General features: G+C 44.5%; 1 protein-coding gene across 3 annotated transcripts in view; it reads right to left on the bottom strand.

Moving 5' to 3' along the window:
- Nucleotides 1-13955, bottom strand: part of sec31b (SEC31 homolog B, COPII coat complex component) — a 71909-nt gene that overhangs the window by 53093 nt on the left and 4861 nt on the right. For all 3 annotated transcript variants that reach the window (XR_013815329.1, XM_079801122.1, XM_079801123.1), the window contains exons 4-5: nucleotides 5951-6149; nucleotides 5784-5879 (exon numbers count right to left, since the gene is read on the bottom strand). Coding sequence is in view for 2 of the 3 variants with exons in the window: in XM_079801122.1 (XP_079657248.1) it covers nucleotides 5784-5879; nucleotides 5951-6149 (295 nt within the window). In the remaining variant the exon portion in view is untranslated. The remainder of the gene's footprint in view (nucleotides 1-5783; nucleotides 5880-5950; nucleotides 6150-13955) is intronic.

The raw sequence follows: 13955 nt of genomic DNA, 5'->3' as shown, positions 1-13955 counted from the left end.
GCCTCCATTGGCATTCAGTACATTTACACTCACAAGACCCATAAAAGGCTCTAAAAACGTCGTTACAAAGTCCATCTCACCACAGTGACTCTACAATAATCTTACGATGCGACGACAATAGTTTTTGTGCGCAAAAAAAAATCAAAATTACACCTTTATCCAGCTTGTTCTTGTCTTCCGTGTGTGTCTCCACGACGCATGCGCGAGAATATGAGCAGATCCGGCGTTCGGGAATCCATGAAATGCCACTTTAGCCCCATTTTGAGAACTACGCCGAGACCTAAAGCACGATCAGTGTAGAATTCAACAGCTGAGATACGCGCGTCTTCCTCTGCTCGTAAACAAATCTCTTCTGGGTCATGTGTCCGAACGCCGGATCTGCTCATATTCTCACGCATGCGTCGTGGAGACACACACGGAAGACAAGAACAAGCTGGATAAAGGTGTTATTTTGATTTTTTTTTGCGCACAAAAACTATTGTCGTCGCATCGTAAAATGATTGTAGAGTCGCTGTGGTGAGATGGACTTTGTAACGACGTTTTTAGTGCCTTTTATGGGTCTTGTGAGTGTAAATGTACTGAATGCCAATGGAGGCCTATCTGAAGCCTTTCTCAGCATCAGATTTACACTAAAATATCTTCATTTGTGTCTGAAGATGAACGGAGGTCTGACGGGTGTCCAACCACATGAGGGTGAGGAATTAATGACAGAATTTACTTTTTTGGGTGAACTAACCCTTTAAGGTTTAAATCATTGTTTAGTGTCAGTAAGTGCCCCTATTACGCCATTTCAAAGGTTCAAACAACAGGTTCTCATGCATTCAAGGTCAAACACACACTAATGTTCTCCTGATCTCCACTGCAGCCTCAGCTCTTCTCTCTCAGAGTCTGAAACGCTTCAGTCTCTCTAAGCCCCGCCTCTCTGAGAGCTGCTCCGCTCTGATTGGTCGGAAAGCAAATGCTCATTATCATATCTGAATCTCACTAGCCACGTTTCCATTACAGATTTGCGCAAAACTTTTGCGATATTTTCTAAAAGTCGACTAAAAAATATTGCGAAATGACAGCGTTTCCATTAACTGATGTTATGCGACTAAAACATTTTTTTTCCTCTCGTGATAAATCATTCCAAAAATCATGCTACGTATGTTGTTAGGTTTCTGTATATCCCAGCGACAAAGAGACGTGTGTGTTATAGCACTGAAGGCAAGGAAAGCACCTTATACTTGAGCGGCACATATGAGGTGTTATGATGATAAATTGTGGCATTTTATATTCTATTGTTTTTTTATGAGTTTAATAAAGAACTCGTCTTCTGTCCAAACATACCATCATCTGTAAAGAATGATCGACTTTTACATACGCCAGGTTATTGTGACGCAGAGACGAGCGAAAAGTTTGAATTTGCATGGTGGTAACTCAGCGTTTTTTTTTACCACTTCGTTATTTTGGTTCGGAATTTCGTTTGTTGGAAATATAAAGTGAATTTAGAAATGCTTTTGAAATGAAAAACTTTGCGTTTAATAAACTAAATATATTTTTGAAATGAAGACGGCGTTTGGAGTGGAGTGCAAAATAATCTGTTCCCAGAGTCCACGGCCTTTGCTGTTATCGTGAGTGTACACAAATAAAAGTCGACAGTTTATAGTTTATAATTATGTCTTGCACTGATCTGTATGGCTAAAAATGACTGAGTATTTTAAGTTTCCGCTGGAATAGCCTAAGGAAAAAATTCATCAAAAAGGCGACAACTTCGTCGGAAAGAGGGTTAAAGAAAACGTAGCCTATTTAGTTTCATATAGTTAAGCTATGTCTAAATATTATAATCTTTTAATTTCATATGTTGATTATGAAAAGTGAGCAGCATGAGTAAAGCACATAATCAGATGTGCATATGTCTGGAGACATGGATTTTGAGCACAATTGAATTGTGTTTTATAGAAAGTCTTTCTTTAAAATTAATTTCGTTTTGTATAAATTGTATTTTAATTTTGATCAATGTTTAATCAACTATTTGGCTGTAGGCTATATTTAATAAATAAGAAGCAAACCAAGATCGTCGGGAATGGATTGACCTAGTCTTTGAGTAAGGCTGAAACTACAGCGTCTTTCTGTTTTAATACATTTCTTGAATATATGTCATAATTACAGTAGGCCTATAGATAGTTATGATATTTGTGGCTGCACCGGGGTCCGTCATTATAAAGTTACGCCACTTTCCTTATTAGGAGAAAATATATGTCTTTTTAACGACATAAGATCTCGTACATACGAAAAAAAATGATATGTAGGCCCTGTGTGAGAGCAATGCGTGACCGTAGCTGACCTGTAAATGCGAAAAAACCATTGCAGTTTTGCGAAAATTTCCTTTTTCGCATTGCCTGAAAAACCACCTCATGCGAGCGTAAAAACCTTTTTGCGATATATGGGAGTTTTTGCGAAATTGACACGTTTCCATTGGGCGTATTTTCAATTCGCAATTTCAATTTGCGCAATTTGACGGGTAATGGAAACGCGGCCAGTGATGCGAACAGGACTGATGGCGTGGGTTTGACCATCTTCTCCATGAACAACACCAACCAAACTCTTCCAGTCTCAGAGACGACTACAGTGAGTGAGGGCGGGGCTAAGAGACGCTGCTCAGCCAATCAGGAGCATAGGGCGGACATTATGCAAATTAGTTACAAACCTACAGCTGGAATTAGACGACTCGTTTCAGTTCAGATTCGCTTCTTTCTTTAGGGAGACCATAACTTTGCAGAGCTTTTACATTCACAAGCACACACACTACATGAAAGGTCATATCTTAAAAAGCATAATAGGGGCACAGAGATGCTAGAGAAGAGGTTAATCAAACCCAAACCTCACCAGCACACACACACACACACACACACACCAGCCCCTTCATCTTACCTCACAGGGCTGAAGGAACAGAGAGACAAATACATTCACTTTACCACAGTGTTAATTTCGTTGACGAATAATTATGTCATTATTTTCGTCAACGACCTTTGATCACTGATGAAAACGAGACGATAACTAAATAAACTAGTGTTGGATGACAAAAACTATAACGAAAATCAACTGTATTTTCGTCAACAAATAAAAACGATCAGAGCGGCTCACAATCAATGAATTTATGAACTAATGCTGATGAATAATGACAATGTTTACATAGTAATATGTTTTAGACGGTTGTAACAATGCATATTTTATCTCATCTGAACTTGAATGAGCTTCTGCAACTGCAATAGTAAGCAGAGATTTCAAAATAAGAGTCCCGGTGTATTTCCAGCTTGTTTATCATTAAAAGTCACGCATTATATATTCGTTTTTGCTTATACAATAAACTGTATTTAATTGAATTCCCATTTAATTCATAGTCAGGAGGAAAGACCAGTATTTGACACATATTCAATAAAGTATCAGGGTTATAATAGTTCACTAAAACCATTTAAAAAGCCGTCATTACTTGAAATTAAATAAATGTTAACTGAAATAAAATTTAAAAAAATAAACAAACTTATTTGACGCTTTAGCTTAACCTGATATGGCCTACTGACTAAAACAGAAATACAAAGTTATAAAAACTATAGATGTTTTTTTTTTTTTAAAACAGACAAAAAAAGTTAATTGAGCTCTTTCGTGTATTTTTAATGTCACAAAATGATGTTAAAATGTCAGTTCAAGTGACAGTCGGTTATGTGATGCTTAAATGCTTAATGTATTACAATTGAACTAAACTCATTAGATTTTAGGAGACTAAAACTAGACTAAAACTAAAAACAATTCAGGCGACTAAAATATGACTAAAACTAAATGGCATTTTATTCAAAAGACTAGGACTAAAACTATGACTAAAAAGAGAAATAGTGAGACTAGCACTAGGTCAATTGTTTGCGGTGATTGTGAAGTACAATTTAGAAAGTCTACTTTTGCGCAAAATGTCCTATATATTAAAGGCTGCACAAGTTGGAATACTTTACCAACTTTAATTAGAGGAAGCCCCACTTTTAATTAATTTAAGAAACAGCTTAAAGGACGGCTGATTAACAATCAAAACTGTGAACATTAGGTGGCACTTTAATAAAATAGGTATATTTGTAATAAGCACTTTAGGATGACTATGCATAGGAATAGTTTTATTTTTAAATATCTGAAATAATTATTATAACAAGTATTTTATCTATGCATTGACATTTTTTATCTTTATATGTTTGTTTTGTTTTTGTTTGTTTATCCATGTCTGGGACTACGGATGGAAATTAGCTATTTGTATTTACGTCAATTTATATTGTACGACGTTCATCAATATGCATTGAGCCATCCAAATAAATAAATACAAATAAATTAGGGCAGTCAAAAGACTAATCGCGATTAATCGCATCCAAAATAAAAGTTTGTGTTTACATAATATATGTGTGTGTACTCTGTTAATTATTATTTATATATAAATACACACACAAGCATGTATATACTTAAGAAATATTTGCATGTATATACATTTATATAATCTAGAATATATATATTAGGGATGCAACAATACAGTTAGTCCACGGTTCAATACATACCTCGGTTTTTAACAACGGTTTTCAGTTCGGTTGGGTTCTGATGGCTTGTCACATCAGTTTTTGTTATTCTATTCTTAGGCGAAAGAAACAGCAAGAGGTTAAGGAGAAAAAAGACTAATTGCAATACTCTTGCTTTATTTTACTTAAAAGAATTGAAAAACCTTACTTAAACTTAAAACTTTACTTAAAAAAACCCTTGTACACATTCCTAGTGTATTGTATACTATAATATATATATATTAAGTATGAAATTGAATGAATAAATGTAAAAATAAAACACTACATAGACTTCACTATAAAATATACAGTGATTCTTATTAAAGCTACTGTATTAAAGTTTTTCAGTCAAGAGCAGTGAGCGATTTCCTCTTTGTCTTTTGTTGTTGTATTAACATTAAATGGATGGTTCACTCAGAAATGAGAAATGAATACAGGTTTGGAACAATATTAGAGTGAGTAAATAATGACATTATTTTAGAGGTGAACTGTCCCTTTAAGGACGGCGTGTTCACTATAGGTTGCGCCGCTGTCTAAGACCTGCACGCATCTAATACAGACACGCGCCGATTTTACTTTCACTTTAGACATAACCGACTGTGTTTATGTAAATCTTGTGTGTAATTTGACAGTATTAGCGCGGTAAGACGACTTAAGTGCGCGCGCTCGGAAAAGCGCATGTTTAAATCGCGCACACGCCGGCAAGGCTTTAAAACGCATGCAAATAATGAACTTTGGTGATTGTGAATTACTATAGTGTTCCGTGAGTATAACTCCACCACTAACCTGTGATGTGAATGTATGTCGCGTTGTTCAGTATATTGGGATGGAGGCAAATTATAGAATTTGTAGAAAAATACTTAATTAAATGCAAAACCGAATTCACAGGCGCATATTGAACCGTGAAGGCCGTACCAAACGGTTCAATATTATATTGAGAATTGTGGCATCCCTAATATATATATATATATATATAAATGTTTTATATATAAAAATTAAAAAAAAATCTTAAATATATACATGCTTGTGTGTGTATTTATATATAACAGAGTACACACACATATATTATGTAAACACAAACTTTTATTTTGGATGCGATTAATCGCGATTAATCTTTTGACAGGCCTAAAATAAATACAACTAAATAAAAATTTGCTGTCAAAATTAACACTGACAACACTAAACGCATCAAGAACAATAGAAACACATTCCTACCTGAGACTTGGTCCCCGGGGTCATGGGATTACTGAAGTTGTTCAAGTCCCAGATGTATATTTCCGAATCATTGGCTCCTGACGCGATGAGATTGCTCTGACGGAGAGGAGAAGACACATGAGCGTTTGTAAACGCGACTGATTCTGAACCGAGCCGGCGAGCTCTACCTGGAAGCGGTTGTAGTCGAGGGCGAGCACGGGCCCCGTGTGTTTGTTGGACTGTCCAATCACAGCCTCCTCTCCAGCGCCCAAAATCACGTCCGGCCCGAAGACGGTCACGCTTCCGTTCTCACTGCCTCCGATGAGCCGGCCCGATGAACCCTCCGTCACGTCCATATCAAACGCCACCCAGATCAGACTGTGAAACCTGCAAACACACACACACACACACAGTTTGACCTCCAGTAGCTCGTCTGTTTGATAATTAACCCTCTGGGGTTCTTCGTTTATGGGTCACACTCAGGACCTTCGGGTCAAAAATGACCCCCATAGGAAATGACCGGGAAATTGGCAAAAATAAGAAAATAGAGTTTTTTTGTGCATACAATCTACAAATCAGTCAGGATGCAGAAAAAAAGGACTCAACTGTGAAGATCTCTAAAACATCAAGAGTGCAAAACTCACACACTTATACACACAAAAACACCCGCGCACACAAATTAACGTGTGCCATTCCAAAAGCTAATTGTGTTTTGTGTGCGAGTTTTTTTGTCTGTTTTGCACTCTTGATGTTTTAGAGATCTTCACTGTTGACTCCTTTTTTCTGCATCCTGGCTGATTTGTAGATTGTATGCGCAAAAAAACTCTGTATTTTCATATTTTTGCCAATTTCCCATTCATTTCCTATGGGGGTCATTTTTGACCCGAAGGTCCGGAGTGTGACTTTTTTTTTTACGACCAGTTAGACTTTTCAAATCCTGACATTTTTTTGGATGTTCATATACCAAGTACCAATAAAGTCACCAAGTTTAGGACCATTCAAGCTACGATTTTTAACATTTAAAAAAATCAGGGTCAGAAATGACCGAAGAGCCCCAGATGCACTTTTTATAGACTTCAAAAACAGAGCAACTATTACTGCCATTATAAAGCTTGGATTAGCCTGGACTTTTATAATATAACTCAGATTGTGTTCGCCTGAAAGAAGAATGTCATACACACCTCAGATGACTTGAGGGAGAGTAAATCATGGGGTCATTTTCATTTTTGGGTGAACTATCCCTTTAATGATTAATATATATTTTTTAATGAAAATGAAAAGAGGCAGAGGTGTTTATGACATATTTCTCCTGGAGCGCTTTGGGCCAGCCTTCGCTCCCCACGGGCATCAGTGAGCCGCCCATGACCCTGTGGCCGGTTCTCCACTGGTCTTCATGACCCTGTGGCCGGTTCTCCACTGGTCTTCATGACCCTGTGGCCGGTTCTCCACTGGTCTTCATGACCCTGTGGCCGGTTCTCCACTGGTCCTCCATGACCCTGTGGCCGGTTCTCCACTGGTCCTCCATGACCCTGTGGCCGGTTCTCCACTGGTCCTCCATGACCCTGTGGCCGGTTCTCCACTGGTCCTCCATGACCCTGTGGCCGGTTCTCCACTGGTCCTCCATGACCCTGTGGCCGGTTCTCCACTGGTCCTCCATGACCCTGTGGCCGGTTCTCCACTGGTCCTCCATGACCCTGTGGCCGGTTCTCCACTGGTCCTCCATGACCCTGTGGCCGGTTCTCCACTGGTCCTCCATGACCCTGTGGCCGGTTCTCCACTGGTCCTCCATGACCCTGTGGCCGGTTCTCCACTGGTCTTCATGACCCTGTGGCCGGTTCTCCACTGGTCCTCCATGACCCTGTGGCCGGTTCTCCACTGGTCCTCCATGACCCTGTGGCCGGTTCTCCACTGGTCCTTCATGACCCTGTGGCCGGTTCTCCACTGGTCCTCCATGACCCTGTGGCCGGTTCTCCACTGGTCCTCCATGACCCTGTGGCCGGTTCTCCACTGGTCCTCCATGACCCTGTGGCCGGTTCTCCACTGGTCCTTCATGACCCTGTGGCCGGTTCTCCACTGGTCCTTCATGACCCTGTGGCCGGTTCTCCACTGGTCCTTCATGACCCTGTGGCCGGTTCTCCACTTGTACTTCATGACCCTGTGGCCGGTTCTCCACTGGTTCTCCATGACCCTGTGGCCGGTTCTCCACTGGTCTTCATGACCCTGTGGCCGGTTCTCCACTGGTCCTCCATGACCCTGTGGCCGGTTCTCCACTGGTCTTCATGACCCTGTGGCCGGTTCTCCACTGGTCCTCCATGACCCTGTGGCCGGTTCTCCACTGGTCCTCCATGACCCTGTGGCCGGTTCTCCACTGGTCCTCCATGACCCTGTGGCCGGTTCTCCACTGGTCTTCATGACCCTGTGGCCGGTTCTCCACTGGTCCTTCATGACCCTGTGGCCGGTTCTCCACTGGTCCTTCATGACCCTGTGGCCGGTTCTCCACTTGTCCTTCATGACCCTGTGGCCGGTTCTCCACTGGTCTTCATGACCCTGTGGCCGGTTCTCCACTTGTCCTTCATGACCCTGTGGCCGGTTCTCCACTGGTCTTCATGACCCTGTGGCCGGTTCTCCACTTGTCCTTCATGACCCTGTGGCCGGTTCTCCACTGGTTCTCCATGACCCTGTGGCCGGTTCTCCACTGGTCTTCATGACCCTGTGGCCGGTTCTCCACTGGTCCTCCATGACCCTGTGGCCGGTTCTCCACTGGTCCTTCATGACCCTGTGGCCGGTTCTCCACTGGTCCTCCATGACCCTGTGGCCGGTTCTCCACTGGTCTTCATGACCCTGTGGCCGGTTCTCCACTGGTCCTTCATGACCCTGTGGCCGGTTCTCCACTGGTCCTCCATGACCCTGTGGCCGGTTCTCCACTGGTCCTCCATGACCCTGTGGCCGGTTCTCCACTGGTCCTTCATGACCCTGTGGCCGGTTCTCCACTGGTCCTCCATGACCCTGTGGCCGGTTCTCCACTGGTCCTCCATGACCCTGTGGCCGGTTCTCCACTGGTCCTCCATGACCCTGTGGCCGGTTCTCCACTGGTCCTTCATGACCCTGTGGCCGGTTCTCCACTGGTCCTCCATGACCCTGTGGCCGGTTCTCCACTGGTCCTTCATGACCCTGTGGCCGGTTCTCCACTGGTCCTTCATGACCCTGTGGCCGGTTCTCCACTGGTTCTTCATGACCCTGTGGCCGGTTCTCCACTGGTCCTCCATGACCCTGTGGCCGGTTCTCCACTGGTCCTTCATGACCCTGTGGCCGGTTCTCCACTGGTCCTCCATGACCCTGTGGCCGGTTCTCCACTGGTCTTCAAGACCCTGTGGCCGGTTCTCCACTGGTCCTCCATGACCCTGTGGCCGGTTCTCCACTGGTCCTTCATGACCCTGTGGCCGGTTCTCCACTGGTCCTCCATGACCCTGTGGCCGGTTCTCCACTGGTCCTCCATGACCCTGTGGCCGGTTCTCCACTGGTCCTTCATGACCCTGTGGCCGGTTCTCCACTGGTTCTCCATGACCCTGTGGCCGGTTCTCCACTGGTCTTCATGACCCTGTGGCCGGTTCTCCACTGGTCCTCCATGACCCTGTGGCCGGTTCTCCACTGGTCTTCATGACCCTGTGGCCGGTTCTCCACTGGTCCTCCATGACCCTGTGGCCGGTTCTCCACTGGTCCTCCATGACCCTGTGGCCGGTTCTCCACTGGTCCTCCATGACCCTGTGGCCGGTTCTCCACTGGTCTTCATGACCCTGTGGCCGGTTCTCCACTGGTCCTTCATGACCCTGTGGCCGGTTCTCCACTGGTCCTTCATGACCCTGTGGCCGGTTCTCCAATTGTCCTTCATGACCCTGTGGCCGGTTCTCCACTGGTCTTCATGACCCTGTGGCCGGTTCTCCACTTGTCCTTCATGACCCTGTGGCCGGTTCTCCACTGGTCTTCATGACCCTGTGGCCGGTTCTCCACTTGTCCTTCATGACCCTGTGGCCGGTTCTCCACTGGTTCTCCATGACCCTGTGGCCGGTTCTCCACTGGTCTTCATGACCCTGTGGCCGGTTCTCCACTGGTCCTCCATGACCCTGTGGCCGGTTCTCCACTGGTCCTTCATGACCCTGTGGCCGGTTCTCCACTGGTCCTCCATGACCCTGTGGCCGGTTCTCCACTGGTCTTCATGACCCTGTGGCCGGTTCTCCACTGGTCCTTCATGACCCTGTGGCCGGTTCTCCACTGGTCCTCCATGACCCTGTGGCCGGTTCTCCACTGGTCCTCCATGACCCTGTGGCCGGTTCTCCACTGGTCCTTCATGACCCTGTGGCCGGTTCTCCACTGGTCCTCCATGACCCTGTGGCCGGTTCTCCACTGGTCCTCCATGACCCTGTGGCCGGTTCTCCACTGGTCCTCCATGACCCTGTGGCCGGTTCTCCACTGGTCCTCCATGACCCTGTGGCCGGTTCTCCACTGGTCCTTCATGACCCTGTGGCCGGTTCTCCACTGGTCCTCCATGACCCTGTGGCCGGTTCTCCACTGGTCCTCCATGACCCTGTGGCCGGTTCTCCACTGGTCCTTCATGACCCTGTGGCCGGTTCTCCACTGGTCCTTCATGACCCTGTGGCCGGTTCTCCACTGGTTCTTCATGACCCTGTGGCCGGTTCTCCACTGGTCCTCCATGACCCTGTGGCCGGTTCTCCACTGGTCCTTCATGACCCTGTGGCCGGTTCTCCACTGGTCCTCCATGACCCTGTGGCCGGTTCTCCACTGGTCTTCAAGACCCTGTGGCCGGTTCTCCACTGGTCCTCCATGACCCTGTGGCCGGTTCTCCACTGGTCCTTCATGACCCTGTGGCCGGTTCTCCACTGGTCCTTCATGACCCTGTGGCCGGTTCTCCACTTGTCCTCCATGACCCTGTGGCCGGTTCTCCACTGGTCTTCATGACCCTGTGGCTGGTTCTCCACTGGTCCTCCATGACCCTGTGGCCGGTTCTCCACTGGTCCTTCATGACCCTGTGGCCGGTTCTCCACTGGTCCTCCATGACCCTGTGGCCGGTTCTCCACTGGTCCTTCATGACCCTGTGGCCGGTTCTCCACTGGTCCTCCATGACCCTGTGGCCGGTTCTCCACTGGTCCTCCATGACCCTGTGGCCGGTTCTCCACTGGTCCTTCATGACCCTGTGGCCGGTTCTCCACTGGTCCTTCATGACCCTGTGGCCGGTTCTCCACTGGTCCTCCATGACCCTGTAGCCGGTTCTCCACTGGTCCTTCATGACCCTGTGGCCGGTTCTCCACTGGTCCTTCATGACCCTGTGGCCGGTTCTCCACTGGTCCTTCATGACCCTGTGGCTGGTTCTCCACTGGTCCTCCATGACCCTGTAGCCGGTTCTCCACTGGTCCTCCATGACCCTGTGGCCGGTTCTCCACTGGTCCTCCATGACCCTGTGGCCGGTTCTCCACTGGTCCTTCATGACCCTGTGGCCGGTTCTCCACTGGTCCTTCATGACCCTGTGGCCGGTTCTCCACTGGTCCTCCATGACCCTGTGGCCGGTTCTCCACTGGTCCTCCATGACCCTGTGGCCGGTTCTCCACTGGTCCTCCATGACCCTGTGGCCGGTTCTCCACTGGTCCTTCACTTCTGATAGAGACTGACCACTGCAGACCGGGAACACCCCACAAGAGCTGCAGTTTTGGAGATGCTCTGACCCAACACAATCTGGCCCTTGTCAAACTCGCTCAAATCCTTACGCTTGCCCATTTTTCCTGCTTCTAACACATCAACTCTGAGGACGAAATGTTCACTTGCTGCCTAATATATCCCACCCACTAACAGGAGATGAAGAGATCATCAGTGGTCATAATGTTACGCCTGATCGGTGTATATAATATTTTGGAATTTAATATTCAGTGACCTCCATTTTGTACCCTATCTGTGCTAAGCAAAATATATAGTGAGATTTAACTCTTCAAATCTGCTTGCCGGAAATGCCATTTTAACAACACGCCATTGAGAGAAAATGTGTGATCTGAAAAGGTCTTAAATTATTTAAATTCTTAGATCTTGCTGTAAACAGACAAACCAGTGTTTAAAAGCGAGAGTGACACATACCACAGACGTGTCAGAAACATGTTCACACAAGCGTGCGTGTGTGTGTGTGTGTGTGTGTGTGTGTGTCAGATCATGCAGAACTCAGAATGCTGCTGTTAAACCTGTATTTCTGCTAGTGAGTTATTAAAGGAACACACACAATTGTTGTGGCTTTATCTTATTCCCTGTATCCCCCAGAGTTAGATCAGTCCATACACAAAATAAATTCGAACCATACCTACTGTTATTAATACTATACTACTAGCCTGTAATGATAAATACATTATACACATATTTTTTTAATTAAATGAGGTGCCTCTCCTCCCTGTTTCCTCTCCATCTCTGTACATCTCTGCTGGTGGCATTATCTGTAAAATGTATACGTCTATTTGCGTCTACTAACTATCATTATGTGCATTTATAACGTACAACTAGTGTTAGAGCGATATATCGGGCCGATATTTGCGTTTTTTTACGTGTATCGGCCGATATAAGGCTATTATTTTTCCCCAGCATTATTTCCAGACAGGCGTCCACAGGGCAGCTCTCACCGTCTTCAAACTCTCTTGCTCTCCCTCGCGCATATTAAATCAAAATCAATTGAGAATTGACACGATGGTAAAAGGTGGAAAGACTGAAGTTTCAGGTAGAGCATTGGGAGATTTTTTCCTGAATTATCGCTGGTGTTGCTCTACAAGAGATTAAGTGAAGTGCACCTACACTCTAAAAAATGCTGAGCTAAAAATAACCCAAGTTGGGTTGAAATTGAAATGAACTAACCCAGCAACTGGGTTGTTTTAAACCAGCGATTGGGTTGTTTTAACCCAGCGATTGGGGTGTTTTAACCCAGCGATTGGGTTGTTTTAAACCAGCGATTGGGTTGTTTTAAACCAGCAGTTGGGTTGTTTTAAACCAGCGATTGGGTTGTTTTAAACCAGCGATTGGGTTGTTTTAAACCAGCAGTTGGGTTGTTTTAAACCAGCGATTGGGGTGTTTTAACCCAGCGATTGGGTTGTTTTAACCCAGCGATTGGGTTGTTTTAAACCAGCAGTTGGGTTGTTTTAACCCAGCGATTGGGTTGTTTTAAACCAGCAGTTGGGTTGTTTTAAGCAAACATTTAACCCAACATTTAACCTATTATAGTATAGGTCAAAACAACCCAATTGCTGGGTTAGTCCATATTCAACCCAACTTGGGTTATTTTTAACTCAGCATTTTTTAGAGTGTAACCATTAAATGACTAGGTTGTAAATAGTTTTAAATGAAGTATAGTACAGTCAGTGTGCACTTTATTATGCTGCTTGCTTGTCGATACTGTGTGCAATAGTGGAATTATTTTATTTATGCTTAAATATTTATTTTCAGAATTCATTTTCACAATTCTTTTTTTTCTTATTCTACCTCATCTGTTTTTACTATTTGTTAAATAGTTTTTTTTAGTTCAATAAATGTTCCTTTTTTAAATTGTAAATTTTAAATTGTTATCATCGTGATCATTGTGTCATTTTTATGTTGTAAATTGAGGGAGCAAAAGCAGTATCGGCTCCAAATATCGGCTTAAGAAAATCGGCAGCCGTATCGTCATCGGCTAAGGCTGATGAAAAAAAATCGGTATCGCCACTAAAAAATCCATATCGGTCGATCCCTAGTCACAACCATCATTACATGCGTTTATAACGTCACAACCTACATCACTTGTATCGTTGCACTGATTGACTATTAGCTAATTATTTAGCTAATATAATTTATTATAATTATATAATTATAATAATATAATTGGTGTATTGGACAAAACAGCGAACATAAATGTAAAGAAACAAAGTTGCTTATTATATTTTCCTAACAAGCAACCACATTTTTTTTAAATAATCCCCAAAAAAACGCAACCCGTGATTTTTTTACGCGACTTACCAAAAAAAGAAGCCCAAAGTCGCGTGTTATACGTGGACTTGGCAACTCTGGTGATGTGTCTCGAAACGCTTGATATCAGGGGCCGTTCTTCGTACGTCGCTAACTCAGTTAGCTGGATTTGATGTTGACGATTTGACATGATCTTGGATTGTTTGGTTCTTCGAA

This window comes from Gobio gobio (assembly GCF_949357685.1).
Source record: "Gobio gobio genome assembly, chromosome: 20".
NCBI lineage: Eukaryota > Metazoa > Chordata > Actinopteri > Cypriniformes > Gobionidae > Gobio > Gobio gobio.
Note: the sequence above shows the minus strand (reverse complement) of the source record. Positions and strands in the feature narration are given on the sequence as shown.